This window comes from Carassius auratus, chromosome 30, assembly GCF_003368295.1.
Source record: "Carassius auratus strain Wakin chromosome 30, ASM336829v1, whole genome shotgun sequence".
NCBI lineage: Eukaryota > Metazoa > Chordata > Actinopteri > Cypriniformes > Cyprinidae > Carassius > Carassius auratus.
In genome coordinates, this window is record NC_039272.1 from 14,431,514 (window position 1) to 14,445,194 (window position 13,681).

Here is a 13,681-nt window from a genome sequence, read left to right on the forward strand (position 1 = left end):
TTGGACCAAAATCTGTGCATCAGCATCATTAATACAAGGACAATACAAGGACAAAAGGCCAAACACATTCAGTGTTTTATTATATCTACAAAGTACAGAAAAATTAGTAAACACTTAAACTTATTTAATATTACAAAAGCTTTCCTGATTCAGCAGAAATAGAAGCAGCCAAATACATTTCAAAATCAAATACATTCTTCTATTTGCATAGTTACATTTTCAAGATTTTCCATTTTGAATGTTTCAGTGCTTTTGACTTTGGTTTACAGAACATAGCACACAAATAAATCTAGAAAAAGGTTTTAAAACAAGAATACATCATAGGATATTAAGGCACAGCATAGCATACATAACAAACATTCAACATTATGAAAAGACAGACATCTTGAAATGAATGTTCTTGATTAATTAGATTTAACACTTCTAAAATTAAGTCTCCTGTTGTACAGTCTCTTCTAAAATGAGCATTTATATAAAATGTGCTTGATAAGAAATTGGTGATTGAAATGAGATAGGTTTGAGGAAATGTGATACAAAAAGTCTTTTGTGCATCTGTGTTGTTTTCAATGTACTGTAAACAGAAGCGTTATAATGTACTTAGGGAGCAAAATAACTAACATCATTAAATGACATTACCAGTGTCTTTCTTACGGATGGCTCGCAACAAAAAATATAGCGCCACAATAAGAAGGAAGCAAAAGAGGACAATCAGAGCACTCCAGGCGCCGGAGCGCAGTGATTTCCTCAGTAAAACATCTTCAGCGGGCAGCAGGTTACTTAAGCTTAGCATGTAGCCAAGGGACCAGCCAACAGATGTACCTCCCGCCTGCAAACCAATGCAACATGTCAGCTTTTTTAACCAAGAGGGGTCTACTTATTCACCAAGCTTTAGGGAAAAGATCACAGAAAAATAAAAATGTCATGAAAATACTACTCACCCTCAAAACATTTCTCACCCTCAGGCCATCCAAGATGTAGATGAGTTGGGTTCTTCATCAGAAAGAATGGAGGAATCTAGCACTACATCACTTGCTCACCAACGAATCCTCTGTAGTGATTGGGTACCATCAGAATGAGAGTTCAAACAGCCAATAAAAGCATTACAATAATCCATCAATTAATGTCCAGTGAAGTGTTAAGCTTCATGCTTTTATTACCAAATCTCATTCTGAGGGCACCCATTCACTGCAGAGGATCCATTGGTGAGCAACTGATCCAATGCTAAATGATTTCAAATCTTTTCTGATGAAGAAACCAAATAATTATAGGATGGCCTGAGGGTGAGTATATTTACAGCAAATTGTATTTTTTGGTGAACTATTCCTTTAAATCAACACAAAAATCTATTTTACTCCTGTTTTTAAATTAAGAATAAAATAAAATATAGTACTTGATTTTATTCATGTGAAATTGACCGGACAGTGAAAAGTGCTCTCTATGTGACAAATGTTTGGAAGGAAGAGGTTGAAGAATTAGAGAGTTTGGTGATATCAAAAATAAATGTTGTATGCCTATAAATAGGGAATGTGCATTAAGGAGGTAAATGGTGTCAGTTTTTGCAAATAGGTCTAACTACCTTCTTCAGGAAGGAGATGTGGGGGAAAGAGTGAAAATCAAAGCCATATCCATTGAACAGGAGCACCTGCACAAAGGCAGAGACTGTGCAGTAGTCCTTCAAACGGCTTTCCTGACCCGGAAATTTAGTTGTCATCTAGAGCAAAGGAAATGAAGGAGAAAGTTGAGAGGAATATCTGAAAGTCATTTAATAAAAGTTGGCTAAATAAATAAGTTAAATATTCAATACTGCTTCATAAAAAAGACAGTGTATATATATAAAACAACATCTTCATATAAAATAAAGTACTGTTAAGTTAAGAACCTGAGACTCTCAATCAATGGTTGGTTGCTGAGATATGGGGAAAGTCATCTCAGAATAGCAGGGCTCAAAATTAGCTCAGGGGCAGTACCTGCTGAAAGCTCATGTTGCAGACAACATGGATAGCGTCCTCGAAATGTTCTTGGGATGTGATGCTCATGCTTGTTGCTTCCTGGAGAAAGGAATGTGTGTAGAAAAATGCAGAAAATGCCTGTGCCAGAGATAGAAAAAACTGGTGATGGAGAGGCAGATTGCATAATCATAATAGTAACACATGCAATCATGAATTCCTTTTCTGAGTGTCCAGAAAAGGAATTCATTATTTATTTTAATGCTTAGAGCGGTCTCACTTAACTGCTTACATGTTAACCAGTAAAGACATTATGTTACCAAAGGCATAAGAGATGAAGAAATAAACTGCATGTTATGTTGGTTTATAAAATATATTTGAAAAATAAATCAACTGAATGCACAGGGTTTAAATACTCCATATTAAGCTCTCTAGCAACTCGTACCATAAAGTTTCCTGTAATGTTGGGCTGGAAGACTCCATCAAAAGAGCATCTGGAATAAGAACAGTTTTTAAAGGAAAAGAGACGAGAAACGTTTCCCAGGCATTGATCGTAGTTCCCTGTGCCTTTGATTTGCAGGACATCTTCAGGTTTATAATGAGTTTGTCTTTCATTGCATGGAGTATCAAACACACTGCTCAGCTTTACGGAGTCACTGTAACCTGCAGGATAGCAGGGGTGAACTATGGAGCGGTCTGAACCCTGAGTCTATAAGATATGAAGAGAAAACATCAGAAGATACACTCTAAATATGATCAAATCAGTTAATCATTTAGACTAAAGGTCTCCACTTAACCTTCATCAGAAGTGCCAGCAGTCTGAATAACACCTGGTCTCTCCCATAACACAGAAAGCTCTGTGTGTAAATCTGATAGTCTCGTCCGTACAGCCGCAGTTTCATCAGATTGTCCTTGTTCTCCACCGTCTGTTTAGTTTCAAAGGTGATCTGAGTAGAAGCTCCACCAAAGTCTAGAGCACCAACTGTGTCTCTACCTGGAGACAGCCAATGACCCACAAAACCATACTAGAGACATGAAAGAGAAAAAAGTAGGGTAATGGCCAGTACCAAATTTAGTAAAGGACATTCAGATGTTGTGAAATATGCAGTATGGCTAACAATATACTGTACCTTGATGTAATTCTCAAGCAGGTAGTTGACTGTGACCCATCCATAAGCTCCCTCCTCTTGTCCACTTAAGATGGTGGCCCCTTTGAAGCTGAATGGGTAGGTCTTCAGTTTGTCTGCCACTTCCTTCAAAACCTCATCTGACTCTTTAGGTTTAGAAATACTGCGTGATAGGACACAAGTGCATTTTTTTTTTTTTTTGAAAAATGTCACTGTTAATACAATCTCTTTTCTCTCTGTATACTTTTTTTATGATTCTTTGATGGATAGAAATTCAAAGAACAGAATTTACATTGAACTAAACAATTTGTAAAACTATAACTTTTCTACGGAGCCCCGCACATGACATGCAAGAAAAAAAAATTGTGCGCACGATTTACTAATTCGTTCCCCCAATTTACTGAAATGTGCACACGATTACTATTGCGTTCCCTCGATTTACTAATTTGTTCCCTCAATTTACTATTGCGTTCCCTCGGTTTAGCAACATCGAGTGAACGCAATAGTAAATCGAGGGAACGCAATAGTAATCATGTGCACGTTTTAGTACACTGAGGGAACGAATTAGTAAATCGTGCACACGATTTAGCCTTATATTTTTTCCTGCATGTCATGTGCGGGACTCCGTACTCTTCTGACACTTTAGACCAATTTTATACATCAGATTAGCTGATAGATTTTGATAGATTGGCTGATCAAAAGGGTTCATGTTTTTTTTTTTTTTGTAACAATTTTACTGATCCCAAACAAACAGTAGTGTGTTTTGCAAGTTATAAGAGGTAAGTTATTTAGGATAATGATAAATTTGTCATATGTGGTTATAAAAGCAGCTTTAATCAAAAAGCGATGAGTTTCTGACTCACTGCAGTAGTCTCATGCCCGCTGTGGCTCCGAGATACACAGGGGTGAGTTTGTGTCTTGACTTTGGGATTTCCAGCATGGCTTTTCCCATGCATTCCTCAAGACTACTGGCTGCTCCTCCTTTGTTACCCGCATAACTGGAGATCCCACCTCCTGATTAGAGAAAGTGAGAGGGAGAGAGAGGTCAGTTCATCAGACAACTGAAAAGAATAACAGAATTCCATTTAATATCTACGAACTCTGCATGGGGAAGAACAATCAGTTCTTATTTCACTGCCTGGAATGCCACGGACACTTGACTACCATAAATGCAACCAGACATGTTTTTAGGTGACTATTCCAGATGTTTCCGTAGAACATTGCCACTCAGCAATATTTGAGGGGTACTAAGAGTTCAAGATCCCAATTCTGTGAATGTCAGATCTCTAAAGAAGAGTGGAAGACTGAACCAAAGTGATGAAATTGTAAAAGGGCAAACTTAAGGCACCACCACGAAAAAAAGGAAGTGGGCAACAATGTGTTGCAATTCAGCACTCTTCTTAACAATTCCATATCTCAGTCCAAATGAACTTCAATGCAAATGCTCAAGCAGTGAACAAAAATCAAGAATTCATTTACTACAATTCATATAGTGAATTAAAACATTTGACGTTGTCATTTGGATTTTGTAATGACTGTTCTGTAAGTAACTTTTGACAAGTGTGATACATTTTAAAACAAAGATTTGGGAAATTGTTTCTAAAAAAAGAAATAAATGTAGACAAAACCATTTATTTTAAGCTACAGTATTGCACAAGGTTTTATCAATCTCACATCCCTGTTGGACCATTCTTTTTGTCTTATTGCCTGACATTTACATTTAGTCTCATACCAGATATTTGGATCCAAGACACTTTCAAATGAGGAACATCATAAGCCATTTATCATAAAATACTCACCCTTGGCATGACACTCGCTGTGTTGACTTACTACCCCGGTACCGTTCTGCTTGTCAGCTGGCCATTTGTAGATAAACATAGACGTATGAGAGGATCCAGCGTCCAGGACGATTCCATACTGAGAACAAACACAACAGCATAAAAAAGAGGCTGAGGAGGCTAAAACCTGTGGTGACAAGAATTTGGTTGCAAGGGGAGACATGCATACACAGACACACTGCCAAAATATACACCTTGAATTTGCTTTCATGCAAATGCTTTTATCCAGCAAAAAAGAACACATTAAATTCAAAAGTGACAATAAAACATTTATAATGGTACCCCAATGGTTTCTATTTCAAATAAATGTTGTTCCTTTGAGCTTTGTATTCAACAAAAACTCCTGAAAAACATGCATCACAGCTTTAAAAAAAAAAAAAAAAAAAAAAAAAACAGCACAACATTGACAATAATAAGAAACGTTTCTTGACCACCAAATCAGCATATTGGGGAAAACAAATTATTAAGGATTTATGAAAACTGGAGTAATGGCTGCTGAAAATTCAGATTTGAATATATTTAAAAAAAAAAGGTTATTTTTAATTTTCTAAAAAATCAGAAAATTTGTCTTTTTTTTTATTATTGAAACATGGACTAAATGACATGATTGAAATCTGACATGAGTTTATTGATAATTGATTGATCAGTTTGCCATTTTATTCCAGACTTCACTCCTGGATGATGGATTCTACGCAGAGTCACACTTCAACTAAGTTTAATGGTGCAAAACTTAAATATTTAGTAGTGTGTGATAACTTGCACATAGCGGGTGTAACCTGCTCCAGGTAATTTCATGTAAAGTCTCATGCTGTTAAAAACAGGGTGTGTATTTGAGAATAAGACATGTGAGAACTACATTAGCTTTTACTGAAAAATCTCCTCTTCGGTTAGAATATGAATTTGTAACTTACGGTTGATAAATGTAAACATATTAGATGCAGCTAATACTTGAAGTTTTCTAATTAATTAACCTGTCCAGTTTACAACTCTACTAGATGCATCTTGTTGCTTTAAAAACTCATTTATTAGACAATTCATAATGCAATGCTGATTATTCAAGTGAACATGACTCACCTCTTTTGCAAATATAATTTACTTAAATGTTTCTTTGAAGTAGTGTTAAATATTTGCTCAATGATTATAAAACAACCTAAAGATCAAGAAATAACAAGCCTCATTTACATATGCCACAGACTTTTGTTTTCATCCCTTCCTTTTAACGCACACACCTGCAGTACATGCTTCCCAAAGGATTGTGTATTTTGGGGCAAGACGCTGCCTGAACTTTATTCATTTCATGCAAACCATGATAATCTCTTCAAAGTACATATATCTTGCCTTCCAGACTTTGCCTACAGTTTGCATACAGCCATTTTAGCTTAGTATAATAACGGTGTCTAGCAGCTCTTAAGTTCAATAGGCGACTCAAAACATGTTCAAGTTTGCCTTTCTATGTCAATGTGACTCTGCTTAGATTGTGCCATCAGCCATCTGTGTACATAGGATTCAAGAAATGATGTTACCCTGGAGCTAAACCGAATTGTCAAAATATGACGAAGGACAGTTAAGTAATCTAACAGTAATGGGTGTGTACGAGGAAAATATTGGAACAAATACTATATGCACAATTCCCAGATCTTCAAAAGCACAATGACTCACGGTCATGTTTCTAAGAAGGAAAAGGGATTAAAGTATTGAATTAAAACTGCTTGGAAATACAAACAATGAGATCCAGCCAATATGACCAAGAGCTTTTATGTGCATAAGACTGTAAATCAAAAAGAGAGTGCAGCTGGAGAAATATAGCTCAACTGCTACTATCAGATTTAAAAAAAAAAATATTTAGTTTGGCAAGTTGGCCATCAGGTATAATTACATTGTCATGCAGGCAAAGGCAACTAATGGTTAATATTTGTCATGAAATATTATTATTGTAACAGTTTTTGTCATTCTGAACACTTTATTATTTGTATGACAACATTAAATAGAAATTAAACTAACTTCAATATCTAACTGACAAGAACATCTATTAGGAATGATTTTATTAAACATAAGATTCTATAAAATTACAAATCATCTGCACTAAGCTTTTATTGTTGTGTTTAAATGATAACTGGGTGGTCATTTACAAAAAGTATGTAAAGATGTATTTCATTATTTGTGAGGGTCTATTTTAAGCACTGTGACACGTTTAAGGCTGTCCTGATGGATTATGATCATTAAATTGTACTCTATTATAAGCTAACATGAACCATGTCAGATTTATGATCATTAGCTCTGAGCTGACATAGATGATGTTCCACAAACCAGCCTGCCATGCCTTTCTGAAATGGCATACACCAAACTGGACGACTATGAACTATTTTGTTTTTGTATTTTTTAAAAGTGAATTAAACAAATTTTTATACGCTTAAATTTAAACAACTGATATTTGGTTAATTTTGTGATTTTATTCAGTTGTTCCACTACAATACATTTAGGAAAGTGGTAGTATTGTGCAAAAAAAAAACAAAAAAACCTGACCAATAAGAGGTATTCCCGTCCCCCTCTCCCCTTTTTTCACACAACAACTTTACTGTTATGGATATTCATACCTGTGATGTCTAAATGTCTTTGTTTTATATCTCAGAAAGCATATTGCTCTGAAATGAGCAGCTGCAGATATACAACAAGTTAACTGAACCTCCTTCTCTATTTCATTGTGGCCTTGATGTTACTCTAAACCTACATTCAGGTAACGTCTCCTCTGTTTCATTCCTCTGAAAGCATTTCGCCCTGATGTGACAAACTGCAGATACAAAGCAAAGTCATTAAACCTGAAAAGGCAGCATTATAGGTTACCGAAATCCTTTACCCCTCACTATTTCACACACAAAACAGCTTAAATGCTACCAAAAATTCACACTGGTGGTGATGAAATTTATTTATTTAGTATCTCATAAAGCATATTGTTTTGATGTGAGCAACTGCAGATATTGAGCAGGGTGACCAACACGGATCCATTATAGATCACTGGTCACCAAATCACACATCATAAGTTACCAAAATCAGTTTCTCCTCTCACAATGGTTTAAAAGTTATCCACATTAACTCTGGTGATTAACTCTTTTATTTATTTACTTTTATATCTTGAAATGTGAACCTGCCCCAAAAAACTAGTCATAAAAAGGTCTTTGTTTTTTTTTATACACCATCATTATTCAAGTTCTTAGTGATGCATATTACTAATCAAAAATTAAGTTTTGATATATTTATTGTAGGGAATGTACAAAATATCTTCATGAAACATGATCTTTAGGACTACTTAATATACTGATGATTTTTGGCATAAAATAAAAATATCATTTTGACCCATTCAATGTATGTAACCTATTGTTGGCTATTTCTAATGTAGCTACCTATGTTACTTATGGCTGGTTTTGTGGTCCAAGGTCACAATTATATATTGTATATTATAGCTATATTGTAAGAGGGAAAAATCACCCAAAAGGTCTTTATTATAACCGTTGCCGTTTTCAATCTGAGAGACTCTCCATGGTTTCTCTGGTGGTCCAAACTAGAGAGCCTTCTGAGGCACCTTGAGCAAGACAAGGCAGGTGAAACATGCAGAGGAGCAGAGGAAGCGCTCGTTATTATCTCTGCTCTACCGGAAACTGGTCGATATTATACACATAAGCTGCTTATTTGTTCACAAGCTCTTATAACGCGCGCAGTGTAACGTCGCGGCAATTTGAAATGTTCCCTTCGCCTCTTTCGAGTTTGTAGCCGGTGTGTGTCACGAATGAGAAAAAAATATTATTACCATAAACTCTGGGGGCTCTTTGAGGTCTTCCGTGGGTACGACGAGCAGGAGAATGCCACAGACTGCCAGAAACAGAGCCGCAGTAGCGGTAATGATCCGGCATTGCTGTTGGTTACCCATGGACACCATCTAAGCGACGCGATCCGCACAAGACAAATGACTGCGTCTGCAACGACATTCGTTGGCAAGTCAGGTATTGTGACGTGTGAAATACAGGCGGCAAACCCAAGTGGGCATGGCACTAACATTATTGTTGCTCGTCATGTGTCCGTGGCGCAACAGGTTCTCGCTGTTAGATTGTGTAGTCCAATAAATCATATAGTCTACTGAAAGCTATGAAACATTAAATAGTTACTGCCCAGGGCAAAATATTCAGATCGGTCAACACACGTTTACATTTGTGACAGCATACCCCAATAGCATGTCGCCAATGTGGTTTTAAGGCTATTAAAACGAAGCACAGAAATGTAGCTTACTAAAATAGTCCTATCAAATAATTGTGCATCTTTGTTTGCGCGATTCATTTTAGAAATAATTTATTGTGCGAAATTAAATAGCATTTAAAACACACGTGACAGTTTCCTCCAACCTGACAAAGTATCTTAAAAGACACATACTCACTGATTTAAAATCCACCTTTATTATATAGTTGAATTCTGTAAATGTACAGTATACTAGTGTGGTTGATTATATGATTATAATATTATAATTTTACTTAGGAAGACCAAATTCACAGAATTATTCTACATGCAGCTTATATTCCTTCACATTTTGAGTGGTGAAGAAGATTAACAAAATTTCAGAGAAAATCAAGTATTTATAGAACATTTTGATCTCCATTTGTAAACTGCTTCTTAAAAGAGCACACACACACACACACACACACAAACTTCTAAATCTAACTTTTATTTACTGAGATATAACCCTTGGAAAACACGCCTGTGACAACTGGCCCCACTAGTCTATTTTGTCAACTTTTATCACAAAAACCTCACTGCATTTTGTGTCTGACAGCCATTTGCACTCATACTTGGAAGCTGTGCATTGTATAAAGTTCATGCTTTGATGAAAGCTACAATGGCTTCTGTTTTTGTTTTTTCATTTTTTGAATGTGTGGTTTACGCTGTCTGAAGTGCAGATGTCTGTTAAGTGCTGAAACTGGGCTACATGGCAGGTTGTGTTGCGTCAAACAAGAAAACGCTTATCTCTGGATTCTGCAAAAAAAAAAAAAAAAAAAAAAGTCACCAGGATTGTAAACAAATTGCAAAAACATCAAAGGTGTGTAACATGACCATTGTTGCACTTCGCTCATACTGCAGTGCAGAAAATGTATCGGAAACCATGAGTAGATGCATATATATGTCATAGAAAATGACTGCTTGTGTGCCAGGAGGATTTATTTAAAATTTAAGTGCATGCCTTATGCGATGTAAACACAAATTATAACCACAGACAATATGAATCATTGAACAGAGCTATTATAATTCAACAACTATTTACATTCCAATTTATATTCATATGTCTACAAGTGCTACTAATAATTCACTATACATTACTGCAGCCTATATATATATATATATATATATATATATATATATGTGTGTGTGTGTGTGTGTGTGTGTGTGTGTGTGTGTGTGTGTGTGTGTGTGTGTGTGTGTGTGCGTGTGTGTGTGTGTGTGTGTGTGCGTGTGTGTGTTTGTGTGTCAGGTTAAAGATAAAATGAATATCTCAAAAGTAGATATAGGGCTCTGTGCATTTTATAAACCCTGTTTCTCTCCCCCCAACCTCAGTCTCTGTGTGCCCTTTGGAACAGTCTTTATAAGCTGCTTTATACAGCATCACAGCTTCAGGCTTGGCCATATGAAGAAAGCATTTGCTGATCCATATCAAACAGCACATACTCCGAACTATGCTCTGGGTCCTGGCACATGTGGTTAACAATGAAGCACTGGTAGTTCCACAACAGAAGCAGCACCATGCCACACAGGGCCAGCAGTACCAGGCTGCCCAGCAGAAGGCGCTGTTTGTCCAGGAAGCATCCGTTCTGCCAGCCCTCGTCAGTGAGATGTGTGTACCGCCACAGAGATCTTTTCAGCACAGATCCTGGGCGCTGATGTGGATACAGAGACACCACGATATCTTTTGTTTGTGCTGTGCTCATTGTACGGGGAGTACTCAGAGATTCTTCCAAGCTGCCTGCTGTGGGAAAAACAAGCGGTAGGGCAGCAGAGATCAGATGAATATTGTAGTTCATGATGCACAGGTGTGGCTAGGGCTTATGTATGTAAACAATTTTTTCAGATATAGAATTCATGAGTGTTAGGGTATAAATTAACTACATTTTCAGTAATGTGAAAGTTCTTTTTTTATTATTATTTTTTTAATAGTGTTGTTTTTCCAAAGTATGGTTTCATAACCCCAGTGTAAAAACCAATGCTAACCTCCATATTAAATTACAGTTTTAGAACGACGATAATTCTGTCATTGATTACTCACCCTCATGTTGTTTTAAACCCGTAAGGCCTCCATTCATCTTTGACACAAATTAAGATATTTTTCGATGAAACCTGAGAGCTCTTGGACCCTTCATAAATAGGATACTACCATGATCAAGGCACAGAAATGTAGCAAGGATATCAGTAAAATAGTCCATGTGGCATCAGGGTTCAACCAGTATACGAAGCAGCAAGAATAATTTTTGTGTGCAAAGAAAATAATAGCAATATGTTATTTTACAACACTTCTTTTCCCTGAGTTACCGTTTTCTGCCATTTTGGAGAATAGGCCTACCCCAGAATGTAAAATACTTAATCATCCTTACATTCAGCATTGTGCACACTTTATCCTGAACGTGAATAGCACTGATTACATTGATTACGTTCAGGGGTACTCTCCAAAATGGAGGAAGACTGTAACTTGAGGAGAAGAATTGTTGAATAATTTATGTTATTATTGTTTTCTTTGTGCACAAAAACTATTCTCGCTGCTTTGTAAACTTACGGTTGAACCCCTGATGCCACATGGAGTACTTTACTGATGTTCTTGATATGCTTCTGTCGTGACCGTATCCTTGCTGTCTATGGAGGGGCAGAGAGCTCTCAGATTTCTTATTTTGTGTTCCGAAGATCAATGTCTTAGTGGTTTGAAACGACAAGAGGGTGAGTAATCAATGACAGAATTTTAATTTTTGGGTGAACTAACCCTTTAAATTGACAATACAATAATTGACAGCACAAATGCAATATAAACGCCAATAAAAGCCTACCTCGCCAGTTGATGTAGAAGCAGTAGGACTGCTAGCTTAAGAAGACAAACAAGCATCAGGTTGCAAGATGCCCCAGGGTTTGTCCATTCACTGAACTCCTGTTTGGATTACTTCTGCTCAGAATGTCAAAGCAAACAGATTCAGAACAGCTCCTCCTCTCCTGTCTTGGCACAGCACCTTCTCCACACCAGATTGTGACCATGTCTGTTTAATGTGAGAGGCGGATTGTGCAATGATAATTATATTTCAGTGGTTTTAAAAATTATACTTTCCATCCATCAGACTGTGGCAGTAGATACGAATGAATATTTCCCACAGTACATTATTTGCACCTACTGTAAGAAAACTCACAACTGCTTCCACATATTTCAGAAGATTAAAATAGATTTAGTCAGTTGTTGTTTTTTGCCTTGATCGTGACAGTGAAACAAATGTCTGTGCATGCTCTCACACTGTGCAATATCCCCATGAGAGCAAAGTGGTGACAAGATACTGATGATAAACATTATTGTGGCATATGTCATATCTTTTTGAATATTGAAAGTGACTGAATGTACTGCGTTCTGAGTGATGAATTTTGTTCATGCTGGTAAACCCATTGAAATATTATATGTAATACATAAAACATACTGCACATAGAAAATATTCACATCAAAAACAGTAATGTTAATAAAATATGCGCTTGGTATTTAACCAAATATTCAGTAGTGCACTCACAAATAATAATAATATTTTTTTTAATAGGGCATTCAATGTGAAATTTCATAGTTAATTACAGAAGACAGCCAGCTGACCTTTGCTCTTAATCTTGTAGTGAATCCTCATATCTGATTTTCCGTGTTTCTCAAACACTCGCCTACCACTTCTAGTGCTCTTTTATTAAATAATTATGAAGATATTGATTTTCTGAAACTTTAATGTTTCTAACAAAAAGTAGGGCAGAGAGAGAACAATGAGCATAAAGTTATTCAATCCAGGTTTCTTTTTTTTTCATTTGATATATATTTTATTGGCACACTGGAGTATAACAGTTATACATTTTTAAACATATATCTTTGTTTGAATTTAATTCTGGAGTTTTTCTTTTTTTTTTTTTACACAAACAGTATTGGAATAGTCATCAAAAGCACATTTGGTAGTCAAGAAATATGGTGAAAGCAGATTTAAATGGCCTTGCAATATTTTAAAGCCTTAGAAATAATGCATGTTTGCATACAACAGTGAATGGGTTACATTGCTTTGTTTGTCAAAGATGTGCTTCCTCTTGAGCCTCACAAGTACTTCAGGCTGCACACTTTTATTAATACCCTGCCACCATCGTGGGTTTCCGCCACACAGATTTCAATTATATGTTCAAATATTAGCTTGATGGACACAGCAGTTGATATGGCAGCATATATTTTTCTATGAAGGATTGATTATGAATCCATAGAGAATTTGTGTATCTGCTTAATGTGTTACACACTTCATAATGAATTTCACAAAGCAGTCCACAGTCATGTTCACAGTAAAACTGGACTGCAGACACTTGCTGAACACAACCCAGCATAATATTTTTAGGCAAAGACCACCAAACCCTGAACCATGAATCTAATGGTTTTCTATAAAAACTCTCAATTTTAATCTAAAACATATATTGTTCTCATATTCGTGTGTTCATCTTATAAAACGGTTTCATAACTTACTGTTACAGTACACATAGT

General features: G+C 36.2%; 1 protein-coding gene across 2 annotated transcripts; it reads right to left on the minus strand.

Annotated features, from left to right (window-relative positions):
• Positions 1-63: 63 nt before the first annotated feature.
• Positions 64-12,097, minus strand: LOC113049313 (ectonucleoside triphosphate diphosphohydrolase 2-like). 2 transcript variants are annotated; one of them, XM_026211568.1, is made up of 9 exons: positions 11,979-12,097; positions 4,873-4,990; positions 3,937-4,087; positions 3,077-3,236; positions 2,744-2,971; positions 2,392-2,655; positions 1,968-2,087; positions 1,577-1,711; positions 64-826 (listed from the first exon to the last, which is right to left on the minus strand). In XM_026211568.1, the coding sequence occupies exons 2-9, from the start codon at positions 4,949-4,951 to the stop codon at positions 623-625; spliced, it is 1,341 nt and encodes a 446-aa protein (XP_026067353.1). In that variant the 5' UTR covers positions 4,952-4,990; positions 11,979-12,097; the 3' UTR covers positions 64-622. The 2 variants fall into 2 exon arrangements, with proteins under 2 accessions (XP_026067353.1, XP_026067352.1); XM_026211567.1 differs by lacking the exon at positions 11,979-12,097 and adding an exon at positions 8,714-8,936.
• Positions 12,098-13,681: the final 1,584 nt, after the last annotated feature.